This window comes from Cibotium barometz, chromosome 49 (assembly GCF_041138505.1).
Source record: "Cibotium barometz isolate CiBa-2024 chromosome 49, ASM4113850v1, whole genome shotgun sequence".
NCBI lineage: Eukaryota > Viridiplantae > Streptophyta > Polypodiopsida > Cyatheales > Cibotiaceae > Cibotium > Cibotium barometz.
The window spans coordinates 8,576,035-8,594,461 of record NC_141094.1 but is presented as its reverse complement, the minus strand read 5'-3'; the positions used below and the strand labels follow the sequence as shown (position 1 = coordinate 8,594,461).

General features: G+C 47.1%; 1 protein-coding gene across 3 annotated transcripts; it reads left to right on the top strand.

The window, feature by feature from the left end:
* Nucleotides 1–940: 940 nt before the first annotated feature.
* Nucleotides 941–17,505, top strand: LOC147610263 (osmosensing histidine protein kinase SLN1-like). 3 transcript variants are annotated; one of them, XM_086786408.1, is made up of 10 exons: nucleotides 981–2,662; nucleotides 2,968–3,990; nucleotides 4,084–4,200; nucleotides 4,329–4,450; nucleotides 5,721–5,779; nucleotides 5,876–5,946; nucleotides 14,724–14,832; nucleotides 14,925–15,483; nucleotides 15,560–16,223; nucleotides 17,047–17,505. In XM_086786408.1, exons 1-10 carry the CDS (start codon nucleotides 2,303–2,305, stop codon nucleotides 17,257–17,259), a joined length of 3,297 nt encoding a protein of 1,098 aa, XP_086642534.1. In that variant the 5' UTR covers nucleotides 981–2,302; the 3' UTR covers nucleotides 17,260–17,505. The 3 variants fall into 3 exon arrangements, with proteins under 3 accessions (XP_086642531.1, XP_086642534.1, XP_086642532.1); XM_086786406.1 differs by having other exon boundaries at nucleotides 1,024–1,942; nucleotides 2,152–2,662; nucleotides 5,721–5,946; XM_086786405.1 differs by having other exon boundaries at nucleotides 941–2,662; nucleotides 5,721–5,946.
* Nucleotides 17,506–18,427: the final 922 nt, after the last annotated feature.

The following is an 18,427-nucleotide window of genomic DNA, read 5'->3' as shown; positions in this document are numbered from 1 at the left end:
TGCTACTATCTTTTTTACCTCTAGAATTAAGAGCACCGTCTGACTAGCTTAACAGGGGAAGTAAGGGAAAAGAAATACTAATCATGGGAGGTTCCTTTTTAATCGCCTTACTTTTCAAACTCCCACTAAAGTGTTGAAATCTGCAAGGTCTAAGCTATATTTGAGGTGGCTAATCCCTCCACCTTTATCGCTCCCAGCTTCTAATAAAAGTCATTGAAATGAGTCAAATGTTCTCAACTGCGCCCCTCCTCCCCTATAACACAGCTAAGCGGGACATGTTTCTCTTCATTTCTCCCCAGTGCCCCTCCTCCCCCTGTAATAGCTAAACAGACAGACGAGGCTCTATGCTGATTTCTATGTGCACGACATGATCATCAATATTACTAGGATCTTCTAGGATCTTCATGAGAGTGAAAACGTAGATTTTGTAATCCTACTCCGTCATACGATCCAGGAGTGTAAAACTCAAGTTGTCTTCTAAGGCGGCGAAAGGAATTTAAAAAGTGTAGAAGCCAACAAAAAGTTGCCATATGGACATTAGTGTTCACATAGAGCGGCGGAAGAGAAGGTTGAGAGGTGCCACATCGTGGAAGAAAAAAGGGAGTTTTGTTCCAACCCCCCCCCCTTGGAACAAACTTCTTCCACCCTCCAACTTGGCAAAAAGTGCCATGTTGGCACCAATCAACTCTTGGCTCTACTTTCCATGTTTTTGTTTTATTCTTTCTTCCGCCGCCCGAAAGGTTCACACTGGGCGGCGGAATAAAATTAATGCAGTCTTCCTTCCGCCCTCTGTGTGAACACTCGGGTGGCGGACGTGTGCATTTTTTAACTTTTCCACCTGGAATTGCTCATTTTTGAGTGTGTTTTCCGCCGCTTCAGTGTGAACTGGGCCTAAGACTTCCCATGAGGGCCAACTGCGTGTGAGTGATGTCAGTCAATCGTCTGGTTCTCATTTTGAATCTTCCCATAATCTAAAAAGTTGGTTAGGGGACCCCTCTCCGAGAGCTCTCCCTCTCCCTCTCCCTCTCCCTCTCCCGTGTGGATCTTCAGCACTGTGAGCGAATGCTCTTCTTGGGTACACATTCTCTCTCTAGGTTACTGACTTGATGATCTTCATCTGCAAATGCCCTTCTCGAGCACCTTCAAGCAATTGTATTTCTTTGGAACCTTCTCTCAGGGTTACCCTCCAAGGGCACCTTCTCTCTATTGCAAAAACAAAGCCATTGCAGTTCTTGGCCATCCTCTGTGTGTGTGTGCGCGCGCGCGCGCGCGCTTAATCTTTTCTCTCTTTCTCTTTCTGTACATTTGCTACATTATGGGCGCCTCCGCGCTTTTGACTGAGGGGAGGGCTTGCAAAGAACGATTAGCATGCCAAACCAACAGGTACGGGCATATTCGCATAAACTCCTATGTGGGCTGTCACTTCTTTTTTTCCTGTGCAGGTCCTAATCCGGGCGAGGGGGGGTTGGGGGGCTGGCCCTGGCCCTCCTCTTCTCTTTCCAAAATGGAGTCCCTTTTCTCTGTTGAGTTAGTGAGCTTTTGCTGTTTAGTGAATGTGTGAATAAGAGAAAGAGGGAGCCCATGTGCACTGCCTCTCGCCGCACCTTGTATTTTCATCTCTCACAGCTTTCCTCTCGTCTTCTGTGAGCTTTTGGGCTTTGCCGCATTGTTTAAAAGCAGATGAAGTTTTGGATTTGCAAGGCTTAATTGAGGCGTAATTGGGAGCCATAAACCCTAATTGGGTCCTCAAATTTGGCCATTTTATTAACTGGGCAGCTAAACCTTAATCGGGTCCAATTTGGGCCCTAAAACTGAGCAGCTATCAACTCTAATCAAGTCAAATTAACGATCTTCAAAATTGGGCAATTATAAACCCTGATTGGGCCCTCAAAACTGGGCAGCGACCACAGTCTGTGAGGTTCTTCTCTGATTTCTAAGACAGGTAAGCTTTTCAGAAGCTTTATTTCTTTATACCCACTTCAAAGAAAAGCTTGCCTTGCAGTCTGCAGAGAGTTCTCTCTGCACTTTCAAGCTTTACAGAAAAAGGTGCAATGGGTTGTTTGCCCTAACAGCCCACACGGAAGATATGGCGCTCTTGCCATTTTGCAGTTTTCAAATTCACGGGTAAATCCTTTTTTTTTTGGCTCTCAGAAAAAGGCCCTATAGAATTAATATACATGCAAAATCACACTCTTCAAGCGTAGAAGTCGAAGCTGTGCACTGCGGTAAGTGTAGTTACGTGGGTATTTCGTTGGCTTGAAAAACCTGGACTTTTCATGGTTTACAAAGAGAACCCAAAAACATGAAGGATCTCAGATGGGGGTCACCCAAGTTCTTCTTCCTCAACTTTATGATTGCATCTGTGTATATGGGAACGGGGCAGTTGTCTGATACACTGTCAATACTGAGATCTCAGGCCTCTCCCATTTGGGCTCCATCTGGCATCATGGTAGCTGCAGTGTTGATATTTGGGTACAAAGTGTTTCCAGGCATATTCTTTGGTACCATTGCAATAAATGTGTGGTATTTTCAAAAGCACAAACCGTTGTCCTACTTACCGGCGTCCATTGGCTTTGGCTTGTTTTCATTGGTGGAGTCAGTTTCCTGTGCCTGGTTGCTTAAGCATCCTCTCTGCTACAAGAATGGCTGTTTTCATTGGCAGGTATCTTCGAAAATTTTCTCTCGTTTTGGGCAATTCATTGTGTGTGTGTTTCATTTCAAGGTTTTAGGGTCAATCTAGACAGTAACAATCTGGTTCGTGGGATTGTTGGAGTTCTTCAAAGCATTTCATACTATGCATCCTATACTCTTCATAACATTCATTGTTGAAATACCCCACTGGATCAACATACTATAGTGTACAAAGCAGGAGCTGACTGAATCAAGTTTTGCGTTGTTATTATGCTCCCTAGACATAATTGAAAGTTGGTAAAAGTCAACCTGATTTTGGGTGCCATCTATCTGCAGGATGCAAGGCCCGGTACTCTCACTGTTGACACGTTTCATGATGCATTATGGCTGTTTATCGTAGCTCCAATTACAACCTTCATTGCCGGGACTGGCAATTCACTCGTGCTCTCTTTGTCAGGGCTTTCTACATGGAGTCGCTTCATGGAAATCTGGCCGACATGGGTCCTTGGTGATTTGTCGGCCATCCTTTGCTACATGCCGTGTATTCTTCATGTTTGGAACCTTTTCCATGAAGACTTCAACACTTTCTGTTGGGGCAGAAGCAAGCAAATGAAAGCATTTTTGGCAGCTCAAAGAAGTCAGTTTGTTATGTCAAGGAGATCGCAAGTGTGCTGCCATGTCAAACCACTGGCATTTATGCCATCAAGCACCACCCTAGCAGGTGATTGCACCAAGTCTAAGGTACGATCTGATGAACAAAGGAGTACGGTAGACATCAAGGTTGCAATATCGCAGCAGAGCTGTCCTAATGAGAAATCCTTAGCAGAAGAGCATGTCTCACTGCATATTGTATCTCTGAACAAGCTAATAGGAAGCTGCTGCCGCAAGTGCAAATTACTATGGCGTACGGCAAATGCTCAGACAGTGATCTCTGATACCAAAGGTGCCCTGGGTCACGACAGTGATGGAAATGGATGGGTTCAACCCTGGAATCTGAATCTTGAAGGGGATTCAGTTTTACTTGCTGCTGCCAACGCAACCAATAAGCGCTGTCTCTGTGAAGCCCCTGATTTCTCCATCCAGAAGTTTGTCATGAGGCTGGCCGAGTGTGTGGTGTTGTTCGTGCTTCTAATAGGTTTGTCCTTGTTCATCTTCTTCAATCTTGGGGCTTCGACACACAGATCTGTGCAGCACTTGTATTACCTTGTGTTTCCTGTGGTCATCTGGGTGTCCTTTCGTTTCAATCGTGTTGGTCTACCTCTGGCTGTGGTGGTGGTGGCCGTAATAGCAAGTGCGGGCACTGCCAAACACAATGGACTCCTCTATCACAGTGATAGCAGTGAGAGCTCATTGCTACAGGTAATTTTTTTTTTCAAGACTTTCTCAAGGTCAAGGATCAGATTTGGAGTTTGGGGAAGTTATCTGATGGATATTGGTGTTACTTTACGTTAGGTGCAAATGTTTGTTAGTGTGTTGGCAATGGTGGCAATCACATTGGCAGCAATAGTGCATGATAGGAAGCAAATGGAAGGAGAGTTAAATCAAATGAATTGTACTTTAGAATCTCAGGTATGACACATATGAAACCTGCCATGCTTTTATTATCCATGTGATTTATTGTGCTCATATGTGATTTTTGAGCTTTTGTCTCTAGCATGCTTGTGCTAAGGACACGTGTCATGTTTATTGCTCTACAGGTTCGAGAGCGCACGAAGGAACTCGAGAAGGCAAATCTTGAACTACAAGCCTCACAAGCTGCAGCTGAAGAGGCCAGCAAAGCTAAGTCAGAGTTCCTTGCCAACATGAGCCATGAAATCAGGTGATTAGGACTTCCATGCCTGGGTAAAAGGACCTTGCTATGTTAAAAAATCTTGAATTGGGTTAAGATGTGGTGCCAATCTTGGTGGTGAGATGCTTCACCTTCCAGTTACCACTCTGATCCCAATTCATTGTGTCCTCACATGTCTCTGAAGAGAAACACACGGTCAACCTCCTCAACAAGAGGTTTACTTCCACCCCATATCCATGGTGTGCACCCCATAAGAGAGAGTTGATCTGATATCTCTGTATTGCGTGAGTGTGTGTGACCTTGAAGCTAGGACTTGATATTGCGAGCCTACACCTAGTGGACACACTACCTATTCTCACTGACAGTCAGAGTGCAATGGCAGAGGACGAAGAACATTGAAGTGCATTATCAATATGTCAAAGAGAGACTCCATGCAGGAGAGATCAATCTAATCTATTGCAGTACGTGTCAATGTGGCAGATCTTTTCACTAAAGCCTTATCACATGAAAAGTTTGAGGCCTTCCGCAAAGCTTTGGGTCTCTTCCCTTTCAAAGATCGATTTGCAATCTCTGTAAACCTCACATTTGTACTACAGGAGGATTTGTTAGATATTTGGTAGTACTACCTTTGAGGTCATGCACTCATGCCATGGACACTTTCGTCCCGAAGGGTTTTTCTCCATGGCCATCCAAGTGTGAATGGGCACCTTAGGGTTAGCTAGTACATAAGCAATCTTATCTTGGTCTCGGAAGTTCATAATCCTAGAGAGTGGACCAAAGCCCTCTCGGAAGAGGCAGTGGAATCTCCCCCAAATCTCATAGTATATTGGGCATCGGCACATATAGTGCTCCTCTGTCTCCAGCACTGTGGGGCATAATCTGCAAATTCTGTGTTCTCTCTTCATTCCTATGTGGCTTTCCCAGTCTCTATGTGTAGGCTATGGGACGAGACTCTGATTTGGCCTATGGCAATCCTCATGGCATGTGACATGTGGATGTCCATGTAGGTGGCTCGCCTGATGAAGCCATCTTCGGTGAGTGGGAGAAGATGGTCTTAGTAGAAGGCCATCTTCGAGCCAAGCTCAGCTGTGGGTGTCACACGAGTGTCCCGGATATGCTGTGTGAAGAGGTCCAACCGGGCGAGCCAGTTGATCTCTCCGTGTGCGATCTGTAGGAGAGGGGAGGCGAGGTCATACTGTAGTGAAGAGAGAGAGAGAGAGAGAGAGAGAGAGAGAGAGAGAGAGAGCATCAACTTAGGTATTTACTTGTTTTTTTGGGGATATTTGTGTGTACCTTACAGAACTCCAATTCATGGCATAATTGGAATGGCGTCGTTGGCACTGGATACAGAACTTACAGGTGAGCAAAGGGAGCACCTTGAAACTGTTTCACAGTCTGCTGATTGCCTCCTCCACATTGTGAATGCAATACTGGATCTAGCAAAGATTGAAGCAGGGCGTTTGGAGCTGGAGAATATGCCATTCAGTCTCTCTGGGACCATCGAGTCGACCATGAAGATGCTTCAAGTACATCCCATTCTGAATTACTGTATCACGTGTCAAATGTTTATTTGCTAAATCAAATAACAAACATAGCTACGATCCCATCTATGTACTCACATGTCCACATGCACGCATGTGTGTGTGTGTGTGTGTGTTAGAGAGAGAGAGAGAGAGAGAGAGAGAGAGAGAGAGAGATTAATGTCTTCAAAAGGCCAAAGTGACCTATGAGACCAAAATAATTACATCAAGTCCATGTGATGGAATGTTTGAGTTACATAAAAAAATGGAAATGCTAGGAACTAAAAATGAAAAGCTAAAGCTGGTACTAGAACTGAGAGCGTATAGCTCTCTACCCTCATCCTAATATATCCCTCATTGGGAGCTGCTGCATGGTGCTCAGGGTGGTGGGACTGAGCTGGCGAGAGAAGGCCCTCCTATGGTGGGAGATGATGGCTTTGATCTGCCTGAAGTATCGGGTTCATGGCTGCCACCTGGGGTTCGGGTGATAGGGTGGGGGCTTCTGTAGAGGTTTCTGGATGGGATCCAGATGGAGGGGGACTACTCTAAAAGTCTCTCCCCGGAAGAAGTCTGTAAGTGCCCTCTGCCGAGAGTCCTAGGCATCCTTGATCATGATAGTCCCTGACAATGGGATCTCCCCCCTGATCTCGTAGTATGCTGGGCACCTACATATATGTAATGCTATCTCAGCCTCTATGTGTCACAGCTCACATATCCAATCTGCTGGTGCAATCCTCACTGGTCCACATCTGGCGTCTCTATCATTAAGCCTGATGATATCCTGCCGGATCACTCTGTTCCGCTTTGTGTGGCTGAGGTCATAGGTGGGGGCCTCTATACTATATTGAAATGGAGGCAAAGCATCCGCCCGCATGCGATGGAGTCCAAACCATGTAACCACCTGTGCATACCAACACTGTGTATCCCCATCCCAAGCTAGCTATCTAGAGGACACAAAAGCTAAGCAAGGGTATCTGTGTAGAGGGAGGTCCCATAATCACATAAAATGCTGCGTTTTATTCCCTAACTGGCTGGGCATCATGCGCCTGCTTCTGGGTGGCTGGGCAAGGCTTTTGCAAACATTTTTAGGGCTGGGCAGCCTGTATGGGCTGCCCCATACCTGCCCTACAGCCACACAAAGCCTGCATCTCGTGAAATTTGCCTCCCCTAGGGCTGTCCTACAGCCCCCCCTCCATGGCTGGTGGGTTCAGCCAGGGCCTTCCTGGCCCTCATGGGGGTGGTTCGACACTATCCCCATGCCCACACAAAGACCGGGGTAGCCCTATGGGCTGGCCCCTTGTTCTAAACGCAAACCCTAACTACCTGCTCAGTGATCTGGCATCCGGTACCATACCAGCTACACAGAATCACTGACATCATTCCAGAGGGAGACTCATAGCGCGGGCTGGCACTGATTCATGTGCAGGACAGTGCACACCTGACCTTAGACTCTTGTGCAGGACAATGCACACCTGATCTCGGACAACTGAGATGGATCCTTGGCTGACTCGTCCCGGATTGGGCTCACATGGGACCAATTCACCATCCCAGGTCCTGCACCTTCTGTACAGATATGTCTACGTGGCATCCAAGTGTGGGATGCACGTGACATCTGTGTAGGAATGTCACTGTCTGGAACAGGGCCTCTATTACCATCGGTGGGGATAGTCACATGGAACGTCGTTCCCAAATGCTTGTACCGGTTTTTGGTCCCATATGCCTTCAAGGCATTCCGTGGACGTTAATATGACTCTCTCTCTCTCTCTCTCTCTCTCTCATGATGACGTGTTGTTCCCGTTCCCGTTCCGAGTCCAAACGTCCCTGTTCCCCATTCCAAAATCAGGCCTCGTTCCCGCTCCCGTTCCACGTTCCATGTGACTATGTCAGTGGGGCTCCCATCTCAGCCCGTACAATCTTGTGTGGCACAGATGGCTTACTCCTGATCATCTGTGAGCTGATCATCCTGATCATCCGTGAGCTGATCATCACGAGGTCTCTCCATATGTCCCCATCCATCATATACATCCTCAGTCTCTAGGCATGTGGGCTCCTCTTCACCCTCCATTTTTGTTTATGTGAGCTCCTTCTCACCCTCTATTTCTATGTCATTGGGTTCGTTTTTCTTCTTCCATCTCTTGTGATATAAGCTTGGCCCCCAAATGGCAGCCCCATATAACAGTGTAGGAGTGACCAATGTGTCAAATAGCCATAGCTTTGTTCTAGGTTCTTGGAACTGTACACAAGCACACTTCTTCTCGAATGATCCCAAGGCTGCATACCCTCGTGTCCATCTTACCTCTGCTGCTCTCTTCATAGAGAATGTTGGACCGGTTTAAGTGATTCCCAAGTACACATGAAGTGACATACTCCACTATCTCTCATTTGTATGTAAACTGTGGGGCAGATCTGCCAATCCACTGTGGTGTTAAAGATCATAACCTTGGCCTTGCCAAGGTTCACAGTAAGGTTCTGTGCCTCACAGAAGGCCTGCAAAGCATCCAAATGTCTCTATAGCCCTTCCGGTGAATCCGAAATGAGGAGTATGTCATCTGCTTACAAGAAGATTGGTATTAGAACTCCTACTAGTGGTGCTCCCTGCCCTCCTTGTCTGTCCAGCCAATCTGACACCTCATCAATCTAGAGTCCAAAGAGGGTAGAGGACAATGGGCAGCCCTGATTTACTCCAATTGTGTTGTCTATGATCACCTTGGGGCGCGTACTTGGCCTGTCACCTACTCATATAGGGAGAGAATCGCACATGACATCTCCACTAGGATTCCCAAGTCCTGCAGTCTCCTCATCAGCTGGGCTCGTGGGACTCTATCAAATGCCTTGCGGAAATCTACAAAGCAGCAATAGATCCTCTTCTTGTGAGCTCTCCCTGTCAAAATACGCAGCGGAGATGATAACCAAATCTGAGACCACAAGAGCAAGTAGATTGCAGAAAATAGACAGCACAAGAGAAGGAGAGAGATATGTGTGTAACTCTGCTCTATATACACAAGATCCCGAAGTGATACAAGATACAATGGCAAGGGGCTATGGGGCCATTTTATATGGCCCCAAACAAGCAGTCGGCCTGTAGAAAGGCAGACGACAGGGATTGAAATCTCCACGACCAGCAAAGTGCACCAGTCGGCTAGCTATATCAAGTCGGCCAGCAACTGTGAGAGGTCGTGGACCTGAAGAATCAGTCGGCCAGCTCATGGGCCCTCTTGCCAACACAGGGCAACCACCCAAGCCAAGAAAATAGGGAAACATGGGGAAAAAATACGGGGAGTGAGGAAAAATGAGAAAACACCTACAAAGGGCGGGCACACCCACAACAGAGGCCCTGGTGTCTTGTAAAGACAGGAGATGACTTCTAACACCCCCTCTCAGCTCCTGGCTGTGAAACCAACCCTAGGGAGTTGGAGTGCCGCCTGAGCATAGCCTGAGGTAGAGACTTCGTGAAGAGGTCCGCCGCATTGTCCTCCGTCGAACAATAAAGTAGCAAGATGTCCCCAGCCAAGATCTTCTCACGTACAAAGTGATACTGTATCTCTATGTGCTTGGTCTGGGCATGGAAGATCGGGTTCCGAGCAATAGCTATACAACTCTGGTTATCACACTGGATGACTGTGGGCTCCTCCTCTGGAAACCCAATCTCACCTAGCAGCCTCCGCAGCCACACAACCTCGCAAGCAGCACCACAAGCAGCCCGGTACTCTGCCTCTGTCGAAGATAGGGCAATAGTTGGCTGCCTCTTACTGCTCCAAGAAACTGCTCTTGAGCCGAGGGTAAAACTGTAACCTGACGTAGATCTCCTCGTGTCTGGATCTCCTCCCCAATCTGAGTCACTCCAACCTTGGAGTCTGACTCCATCCCCTCCTGTGTAGAAGAGTCCTAGATCCTTCGTACTCTGCAGATACCTCAAGATCCGCAATCCTGCGTCCCAATGAGACTTCAATGGCGTCTGCATAAAAGAGCTCAAAATCATCATTAGACTCCTCTGGATCTCCAAGAAGTGGCGGCTCCTTGACAGTGGATACTGGAACATGCTCATCAAAGACCACATCCCGGCTGACAACAATCTCATTTCTCTCTGGATTATACAATCTGACGGGATTTGGAGTCAAGCTTCCCCCTCTGCTTCTTCGGAATATGTACATACGCATCGCTCCCAAAAACATGGAAGTGGGAGATATCAGGTTTCCTGCCAAAGTATGCCTCAAACGGAGTCATATTAGGTACTGAAGTTGTTGGAGACTGGTTGAGCGTATGGACAGCCATTGCCACAGCCTCTCCCCAAAGTGGACGAGAAAGATCACGATGCTCTAACATGGTCCTCGCCATCTCCACCACAGTCTTGTTTTTGCGTTCTACAACTCCATTCTCTGAAGGCGATCCTGTATTGGCCAGTTCCCTCTTGATGCCATGATCTGCACAAAATCTGACGAAAGCATTCGAAGAGAATTCACCCCCTTTGTTAGCCCTGAGAGTCTTTACCTGCAATCCAGACTCTTTTTTCACCATCACGTGCCAATCCTTGAACCGTGCAAAAGCTTGGTCCTTCTGTGAAAGAAAGTAGACCCATGTGAATCTGGTACAGTCATCAACAAGCAGCATGAAATAGAGAGATCCTCCCAATGATGGTGTCTGCTGCTAAGGTCCACACAAGTCAGTGTGAATCAACTCCAATGGCTTTGAAGCCCGCCTGGAAGCCTACTTTGGAAAGGATTCCCTGTGCTGCTTACCACGTATGCAAGAATTGCAACGTCCTTGCCTGCTGCCAACATCTGGCAAGCCAACCACCATCTGGTCTCGGAAAGCTTGCCGCAATGCATCCACGTTTAAGTGGCCAAAACAAAGGTGCCACAGATCTCCGACCTGAGAACCTGTCATCAATGAGGAGAGTGCAGAGAGCTTGTAGATACCATTCTCCACACCGCCTTCCCAAACAACCTGGCCAGTCTCACGGTCCCGTAGAGCAACTGAATGCTCCTCAAATTCCACCCGAAAGCCAGTCTTGCATACTTCATGCACTGACAGAAGATGAAAATCAAGAGCAGGGACGTAAAGAACACGGGAGGAATGCTTACCCCCCTTGCCGTGGGGAATAATCTCCATCCGGCCCTCACTGTGTATCGGAATGGTGGAGTTGTTGCCAATGAAGATGCGACCTGACTGCCGTTTCAGATCCAAAAAGAAGTCTCGGGAAGGAGTCATGTGCCTGGAAGCACCACTGTCAAGAATCCACTGCCGGGAATCCTTTGCGATGAAGCCAACTGCCTCCTTGCTCGAAGACGATGAAGCATCTGAGTCCATCATCTCTAAGTGCACAAATGCTGGAGTCTTTGCAGTTGAGGCTGAAGAATCAGCACTCTTCCAGTCCGCTTAGGACACTTCCACCAATAGTGGCCTTTCTTGCCACAATCATTGCAGGACCTCTCGGCCTTCAGTTTCTCTTGATCTGTGTCAGGCTTCTTCTCAGAAGACTTCTCCGGTGAAGCCTTCCCTTTGCCCTTGTTGTTATTCCGGTCTTTCGGCCGTTGGCCAGTTAAGGCCTCCGAACCTCCGCTGCGAGGAGGGTTCGTGAATCGTTCCTCATGGTCCAAGACCATGGGCACAAGCTTCTCCCATGTAATGGTGCTGAGCCTGCCACTAGTAATCAAAGAGGAGTAGAAAGTGGAATACTGAGAAGGCAAGTGGGACAACAAAGTAATGGCCATATCTTCTGATGATATCTCCTTCCCAGCTTGGAGGACTTCTTGTTGAAGGGCCTGCAGCTTGTTAATGTGCTCCCGCATCATCGACGACTTTGCAGGGTTCATAACCCACATCTGTACTTTCAAGGAAATCCTCTTCATGGGCGATACCCTGTTATAAAGAGAAGCCAAGTGTTGCCATATGCCTCTAGCCAGCGTCATATGCTTTACGTGATTGATTACTTCCGGTGTGCAGTTGAGGAAGATAAATGAACGGACCCTGGCGTTGACACGATCCCACATCTGTGCTTGTGCGTCGCGGTCCTTTCTGGTTGACTGTAACTCCCCTTCCTCTGCTTCCAGCCGTGGAACCCCGACAACGATGAAATCAGCAAGGTCATATGACTCCAGCACAGACTCCATCATAACCTTTCATATGCCGTAATTGTTCCTGTCCAACTGACGGTCCACCGGGAACGTGGGGAGTGTTGGGATCTTCACATGCTTCTCAGCCATCTCTAACAAATCTGCCATCGCGGGGATGTAAATGAAAAGGGTGGGTGGGTGGGAAAAAAAACTTACACCTGCAAGTGGCTAGCAACTCAGCCCGGCTTCTTCTCTTCCCGAACAATCCTGAACAATCCACCGATCAGCAATGCAACAGTCCCCCTCTTTCTCAGAAAACTCCCAAGATCTATCAAGAGCCTAGGGCTCTGATACCATGTCAAAATACACAGCGAAGATGATAACCAAATCTGAGACCACAAGAGCAAGTAGATTGCAGAAAATAGACAGCACAAGAGAAGGAGAGAGATATGTGTGTAACTCTGCTCTATATACACAAGATCCCGAAGTGATACAAGATACAATGGCAAGGGGCTATGGGGCCATTTTATATGGCCCCAAACAAGCAGTCAGCCTGTAGAAAGGCAGCCGACAGGGACTGAAATCTCCACGACCAGCAAAGTGCACCAGTCGACCAGTTGTATCAAGTCGGCCAGCAACTGTGAGAGGTCGTGGACCTGAAGAATCAGTTGGCCAGCTCATGGGCCCTCCTGCCAACACAGGGCAACCACCCAAGCCAAGAAAACACAAAACAGAGGCCCTGGTGTCTGGTAAAGACAGGAGATGACTTATAACACTCCCCTCCTCATTGATGGCCCTCAATGTGAAAATATGATCTAATGTGGAATGCCCTTTCTTGAATCCTGCCTGCCCTGGTGCTCTAAGGCGCTGTGCCTCCACCCACCATCTACTCAACTCATGTTGCAAAATAGATCCATAAAGCTTGGCCAGTGTGCGACCAATCATGATAGTTCTATAGTTATTTGGATGCATAGCATCTCCTGCCTTCTTCAGGATAGGTACGATAGTGTTACATGACCAGCTGTGAGGAAAGTCCTCACAAAGAGCCCTGTTAAACACATGGAACAGTATGGGTGCCAAAATTTCCTTGGCCTGGGAAAAGTGCTTAGCTACCAGACCATCATGATCGTGTGCCTTCACATTCTGCAACCTGTCAATGGCATCTCTCACCATGCCCAGACTGAAAAGGGATGACTGTGAGGGGCGAGCTCCTGGGGGGTGGGTATGGGTGGCTGATTAGGGACCTGATAAAGGGAGGTGGCGTAGATGTGCCAGGTTTCTGCTGAAGTAATCGGGGTCTGCCTGCTAGGGAGGATCTTGGAAAAGCCTCCAAGCCTCCTTACAGTCATGTCCCAAGAATAGTTGGTATAATTCGCGTTCAAGCTTGGCTAGGTAGGCTTGCTTTTTCATTCACGCGAGGTGACGGAAAGCGATGCAGGCCTGTCGGTGTGTGGTGGAGCCCTGGGCTAGCTCGTAGTGGAGGCGGGTTCGGGTTTCTCGGCATTCCTCATCATACCAACTATTCTGTGGGACGTTTCCGTAGGGTGGCTTGGAGGTGGCTCGGATATGAGGGAAAGCTATGGATGCTGATGTGTGGGGTTTCTTTGGTGAAGTGGTACTTCGGGTAGTGGGGATAGGGTATGGTGGATGGCTGAGTGGTGTATCTGCAGGTGAGAGAGAAGGCCAGGTAGGCATGATCAGCTGCAACTCCAATAGGTCTGAGTGAGACAGTGAATCCTGAAATGAGAGGTATCAGTGAGAGTGAGCCCATGAGATAGTCCACCGTACTAGATCCATTTCTCTTAGGGTAACATGTGAATGCTCCTGAGCCTTGCCATTAAATATGGCCAATCCATGAGCTCCTCCCAAGTCAAGAAGGTAGTCTCCATATGTTGTGCATGGTGCCATAACTGCTGAAGTTCGGCTAAGCTCAGTTTCCTCAATATCAACCTCTTGGTACACGAGGTACTCTGTCACAAAAAGGGCACCTGAACACTGGCAGTCTGGGAATTGAAGTCCCCTGTAAGAAGGATGTTTCCTATCCTGGAGAACTCAGCTATGCCACTGTGAAGGGCCTGGTATGGTGAGTGTTCCCTGGATGCATATGGGGGGCGAAGTAACAAACTGCAATATATATGTCAGGCATCCCCTGTCCTGAGTCCTGACGCTGATCCACATGTACTGTGCCTTCTCATCCCGTCTAATCACCTGTATCATATGGTGGAGCTCCTGTCTGTAGAGCAGAGCTACACCTCCAGATCCCCTGGTCCTTCCAGTGATGCGTGGGTGGGGGCGATGGACCGATTCCCACCTGTATCCTGCTACTCCGGGTAGCGTACTCCCCTGGCACTGGTGTGTCTCTGTATACTAGACTATATCCCGGTCCCTGAAAGTCTCCTCAAATAATCCTGCATCTAGTCGCAGGGCCCCATATTGCAATCTAAAGACTGGTCTCATAGGTGGCATGCTATCATTTGGCACGTCTCTCTGTGATAATCAGCCTCCCGTCCCCCCTATACTGCCCATTTTCTGGCCTTCCATGCCTAAGATGCATGGCATACACTCCTTCCTGTGTGCCACTTGCACCGGAGTCAGGTCATCCTCAAGCCTCAAGGTAAATCTTCTCCCCTTTGAGGGCTCTCCTTGCGAGGAATGCCTGCCTGGTTTCCATATCTCCAAATTTAATGATGAGGGTCCCTAGTTTATACGCTCAATGGAATATTATGACAGGTTAGAGCAAAGCAAAAGCATCTAGACTTGTCGTGGGATGTAGCTCCTGACGTGCCTAATGCTTTGATTGGTGATGCTGGGCGGCTGCAACAATGCATACTCAACCTAGGTAAGGCAAAAATATTGAGCAAGTTTGATAATTAAAACTCTTATTTCACAAACTTGACATTACTTTTTTTGTCCCTCTCTTTCCTTCTGTAGTTGGAAATGCAATCAAATTCACCCAGGAGGGCTTTGTGTCTCTCTCTATAAAATTGTACACAGAAGTGGTATTCGAAGATCAGGGTGTAAAAGGGAATAAAAGCTCTCTATCCCCTCATACAGATAGACATGGCAAGAGGCCCCAAAAAGGGACTGTCATATCGACAAGTGGATCCTCAAAGTACTGCATTAAGACTACAGGAAAAGGTGAAGATGAAAACCCAGCCGTTTTAATCGATGATGGTGGACATTACATTTTGGGAAATACTAAAAAAGTACCGTACGGAAGCAGAAGTAGCAGGGCGTCCTCATTTGAAGTGGAAATGGATTCGTTGGCATTTCAGATATCAGCATCCAATGGTATGCAGAAAAATGTCCAGATACATCAGCATGATGTGAAAGCAGTCGAGAAAGTAGCCTTGCTATTTGCCGTTTCTGACACGGGGATAGGCATAAGCAAGGACAACCAGAAGGAAATTTTCAAGGCATTTTCCCAAGCAGATAGTTCTACGACAAGGCTCTATGGCGGGACGGGTTTGGGACTTAGCATTGTGGAAAGGTATATTGTACTTTGGGATCGTGTGCATTCATATGTATGCCATAGTCTGGAAAACAAACATGTTTTTTTGTATCAGGTTATTAGGGATGATGGGCGGCTGCATCTGGCTGGAAAGCGAGCAAGGAAAAGGGAGCACTTTCTTCTTTGTGGCTTGCTTCGAGAAAGGGAATCTACACTCATGGTGTGATCCTGAGGTGTCAGAAAAATCCCCACAGAATGTAGAAAATAGGTTTAGGCAATCCTTTCTCAATCATTCTATCATGACCCGGGCGGTGTCCTTCAATAACCGAAAGTGTGGAAGTGACACTTTTGATGATGCAAGTGTTAAACCAGGTGGTCGGTGTCGTCCAAGTAGCAATGAGCTGGAGAAAATGGAAGACAGGGCGACGACAAAATGGCGAATATCCGGTGATTGTAGAGAAAACAATGCTTTGAGCCTGAAGGTCAATGCATCTCAAGTCTTGGGTTTGCAGGAGATTGGTGAAGACTCAAGAAGAGGTGAGCTGGTCAAGAGCTCTGCTACTGTGTCATCAGAAGGCCAAGAGCTGGCTGCTCAATGTCTTTTATTTAAGGGCATGAAGGTTCTTCTGGCAGAAGATAATCTGGTTAATCAGAAGGTAGCATGCCAACAACTCAAGAAGTTTGGAACCGAAGTGGACATTGTGAGGGACGGACAACAATGTCTTAGTGCCCTTCAAAAGGGCCGGGACAATTATGATCTTATCCTCATGGATGTACAGGTATCTCCACCTCTACTTCTACATTCTATTCGTTTATTGCATTTTTTGTTTTGATCTTCAGGATAATTTACAGGGATTTAATTGCACATATTTAGAGCAAGCATGTAGCCATGAGGCAAGTCTCCTCCATGAAAGCTTGCATGCATAATACGTATGGGAGCGATTCATGTTGGACGAGCAGCAAGGGCAGGCAGAGCTGTTGGTAGGCAGAAGGGTGAGCAGCAGAGCAATTGGGAGGAGGTGCTTGGTATGGTCAGATGTGGGCAGAAGTAACACAATGGTGACATGTGCAGCATGGTGGATGCAGGTTTAGGTCAGAGGAGCAGCAAGGGTGGGCAAAGGGAGGGAGAGAGATTGACGTCTTTTTTTTTTGGGGGCAGGGGGGGGGGTGTGGGAGCGTGGGTTCAAACTTAGGTATATGTGACCAAAAGAATAGTACTGGGATATAAGATGCATAAGGGGGGTTACACAAAATGCTGGACTGAAGGATTTTCTTACATGGCAAGTCGTCATTGGATGAAAAAGAATCGCTCGAGTCGAAAAGCTCGCAGATGGCCTCTTTTTTTTTTTTTTTGCAGTTCCTGTCCATGGACATGTCTGAATTCCCCTCAAGGTATCTTTAACATCATCCTATTAGAAAACTAAGAAAGGAAAGGACAAAAGCGCGGGCGCTCACACAACCAACATCCTCAGAAGAGGGGAGGGGAGGGAAGCAGAGGGAGGGGGAAGCTTCCTGCCTGTTGACCCCTTTTTTTCTTATATTTTTGCATTTATGCCCTTGCATGTATATGCTTGATATGCTTATGGTTTGGAATTTGAACAGATGCCTGTCTTGGACGGACTCCAAGCAACGAAAATAATCCGAGCAGACGAGCAGGAATTCGGGTTTTCACGCAAGCCAATCATTGGCCTCACTGCTCATGCCATACAAGGTTACAAAGACAAGTGCCTGGAAGCTGGGATGGATGCGTATGTGTGCAAGCCTTTTCAAGCAAAACAGCTAGTTGAAGTCATTCAGGCAGTAATGCAGCACTAGAAGGCAAAGCTAAACACAACACAAACACAGAGGCAACATAAGAGTTACCAATGAAGTGCGCATTCAAAAAGAAGTTATTGAGACGACAACAAAACACAAGGCAATATAGACATCTTCTGCACAAACCAAGCACTAATGTACGAAGTTTTCAATTACTCTCCTCATTAAAATTCTGTTTTTTTCAATAGCATATGTAAGAGGATGGTATGGCATTTGAAGCTAAATGCTCCAGCATTTTCATCTCAACCCAATCTAACGTTCTAAGTAGCCGTCAATTTTGTTGCTCTTGGCCTTGAGATGGCAGCACCTCATCGACACTCATTATCATATTGACAAAGGGTGGAAACTTCATGGATCTTCAAGCACTTGTAGCTATAACTCTCTTAGGACACCTATCCCTTTCAGAGGATTTCCATGCTTGTTGGGTTAGGCTTAACCCTAATGTACAGGAAATGGGGGCATTTACAAGAGAGTGAAACCAGCCTCTGGTAGAAACCAAAGTGCGGTAGACTAGCAGTCACCCAAACACAGTTGTAATCCAGCAAATAAGACAGATAAAAGGGAGCTAGAGTGCTCCTACACAAAAAGAACAACGACACCTGTTGGCCCCAAAGCTTGGCGCCCCTTTTGGTATTTCTTTATTCAAATTCAATGGAAGAGTTTAACTGAATACATCATGGCCATTCATGGCTTATACATATGCATGACCAAACTGCCAGTCCTCTGGACCTCTTAGCATAGAGGTTTCACATAGCCTTGTGCCCCAAAACACCACACTGTTATTCACCTCTAATCAGCTAAGATAGTACATCCATGAGGCCTTGAATACACATCTAACTAGCCCATGCATATAGCCAAAAACACAGCCATACATCAGCTTGTAATCTCTTCCAGAACATGCTAAGTTTACTCCTGTTTCTGCCCTCTTAGGGTTGCAAATCCCTCCTCTCACAAGAGACTAGGAGTAGCACTCCCAAACAACCCATGAGCCGGAAGGAAGAGGAGTTTGAACCTGTGTGCGTCTGGCATCGCCCACAAACCTGTAAAAAGAGATAGAAAGAAAGAAAGATTTTATTAACGTCTTCCAAAAGACCGAACTCGGCCTATGAGACAAATCGGAGTACATGTATGGGGTATCCTCTGTCATCCCAACAAAATGAAAAAGTAC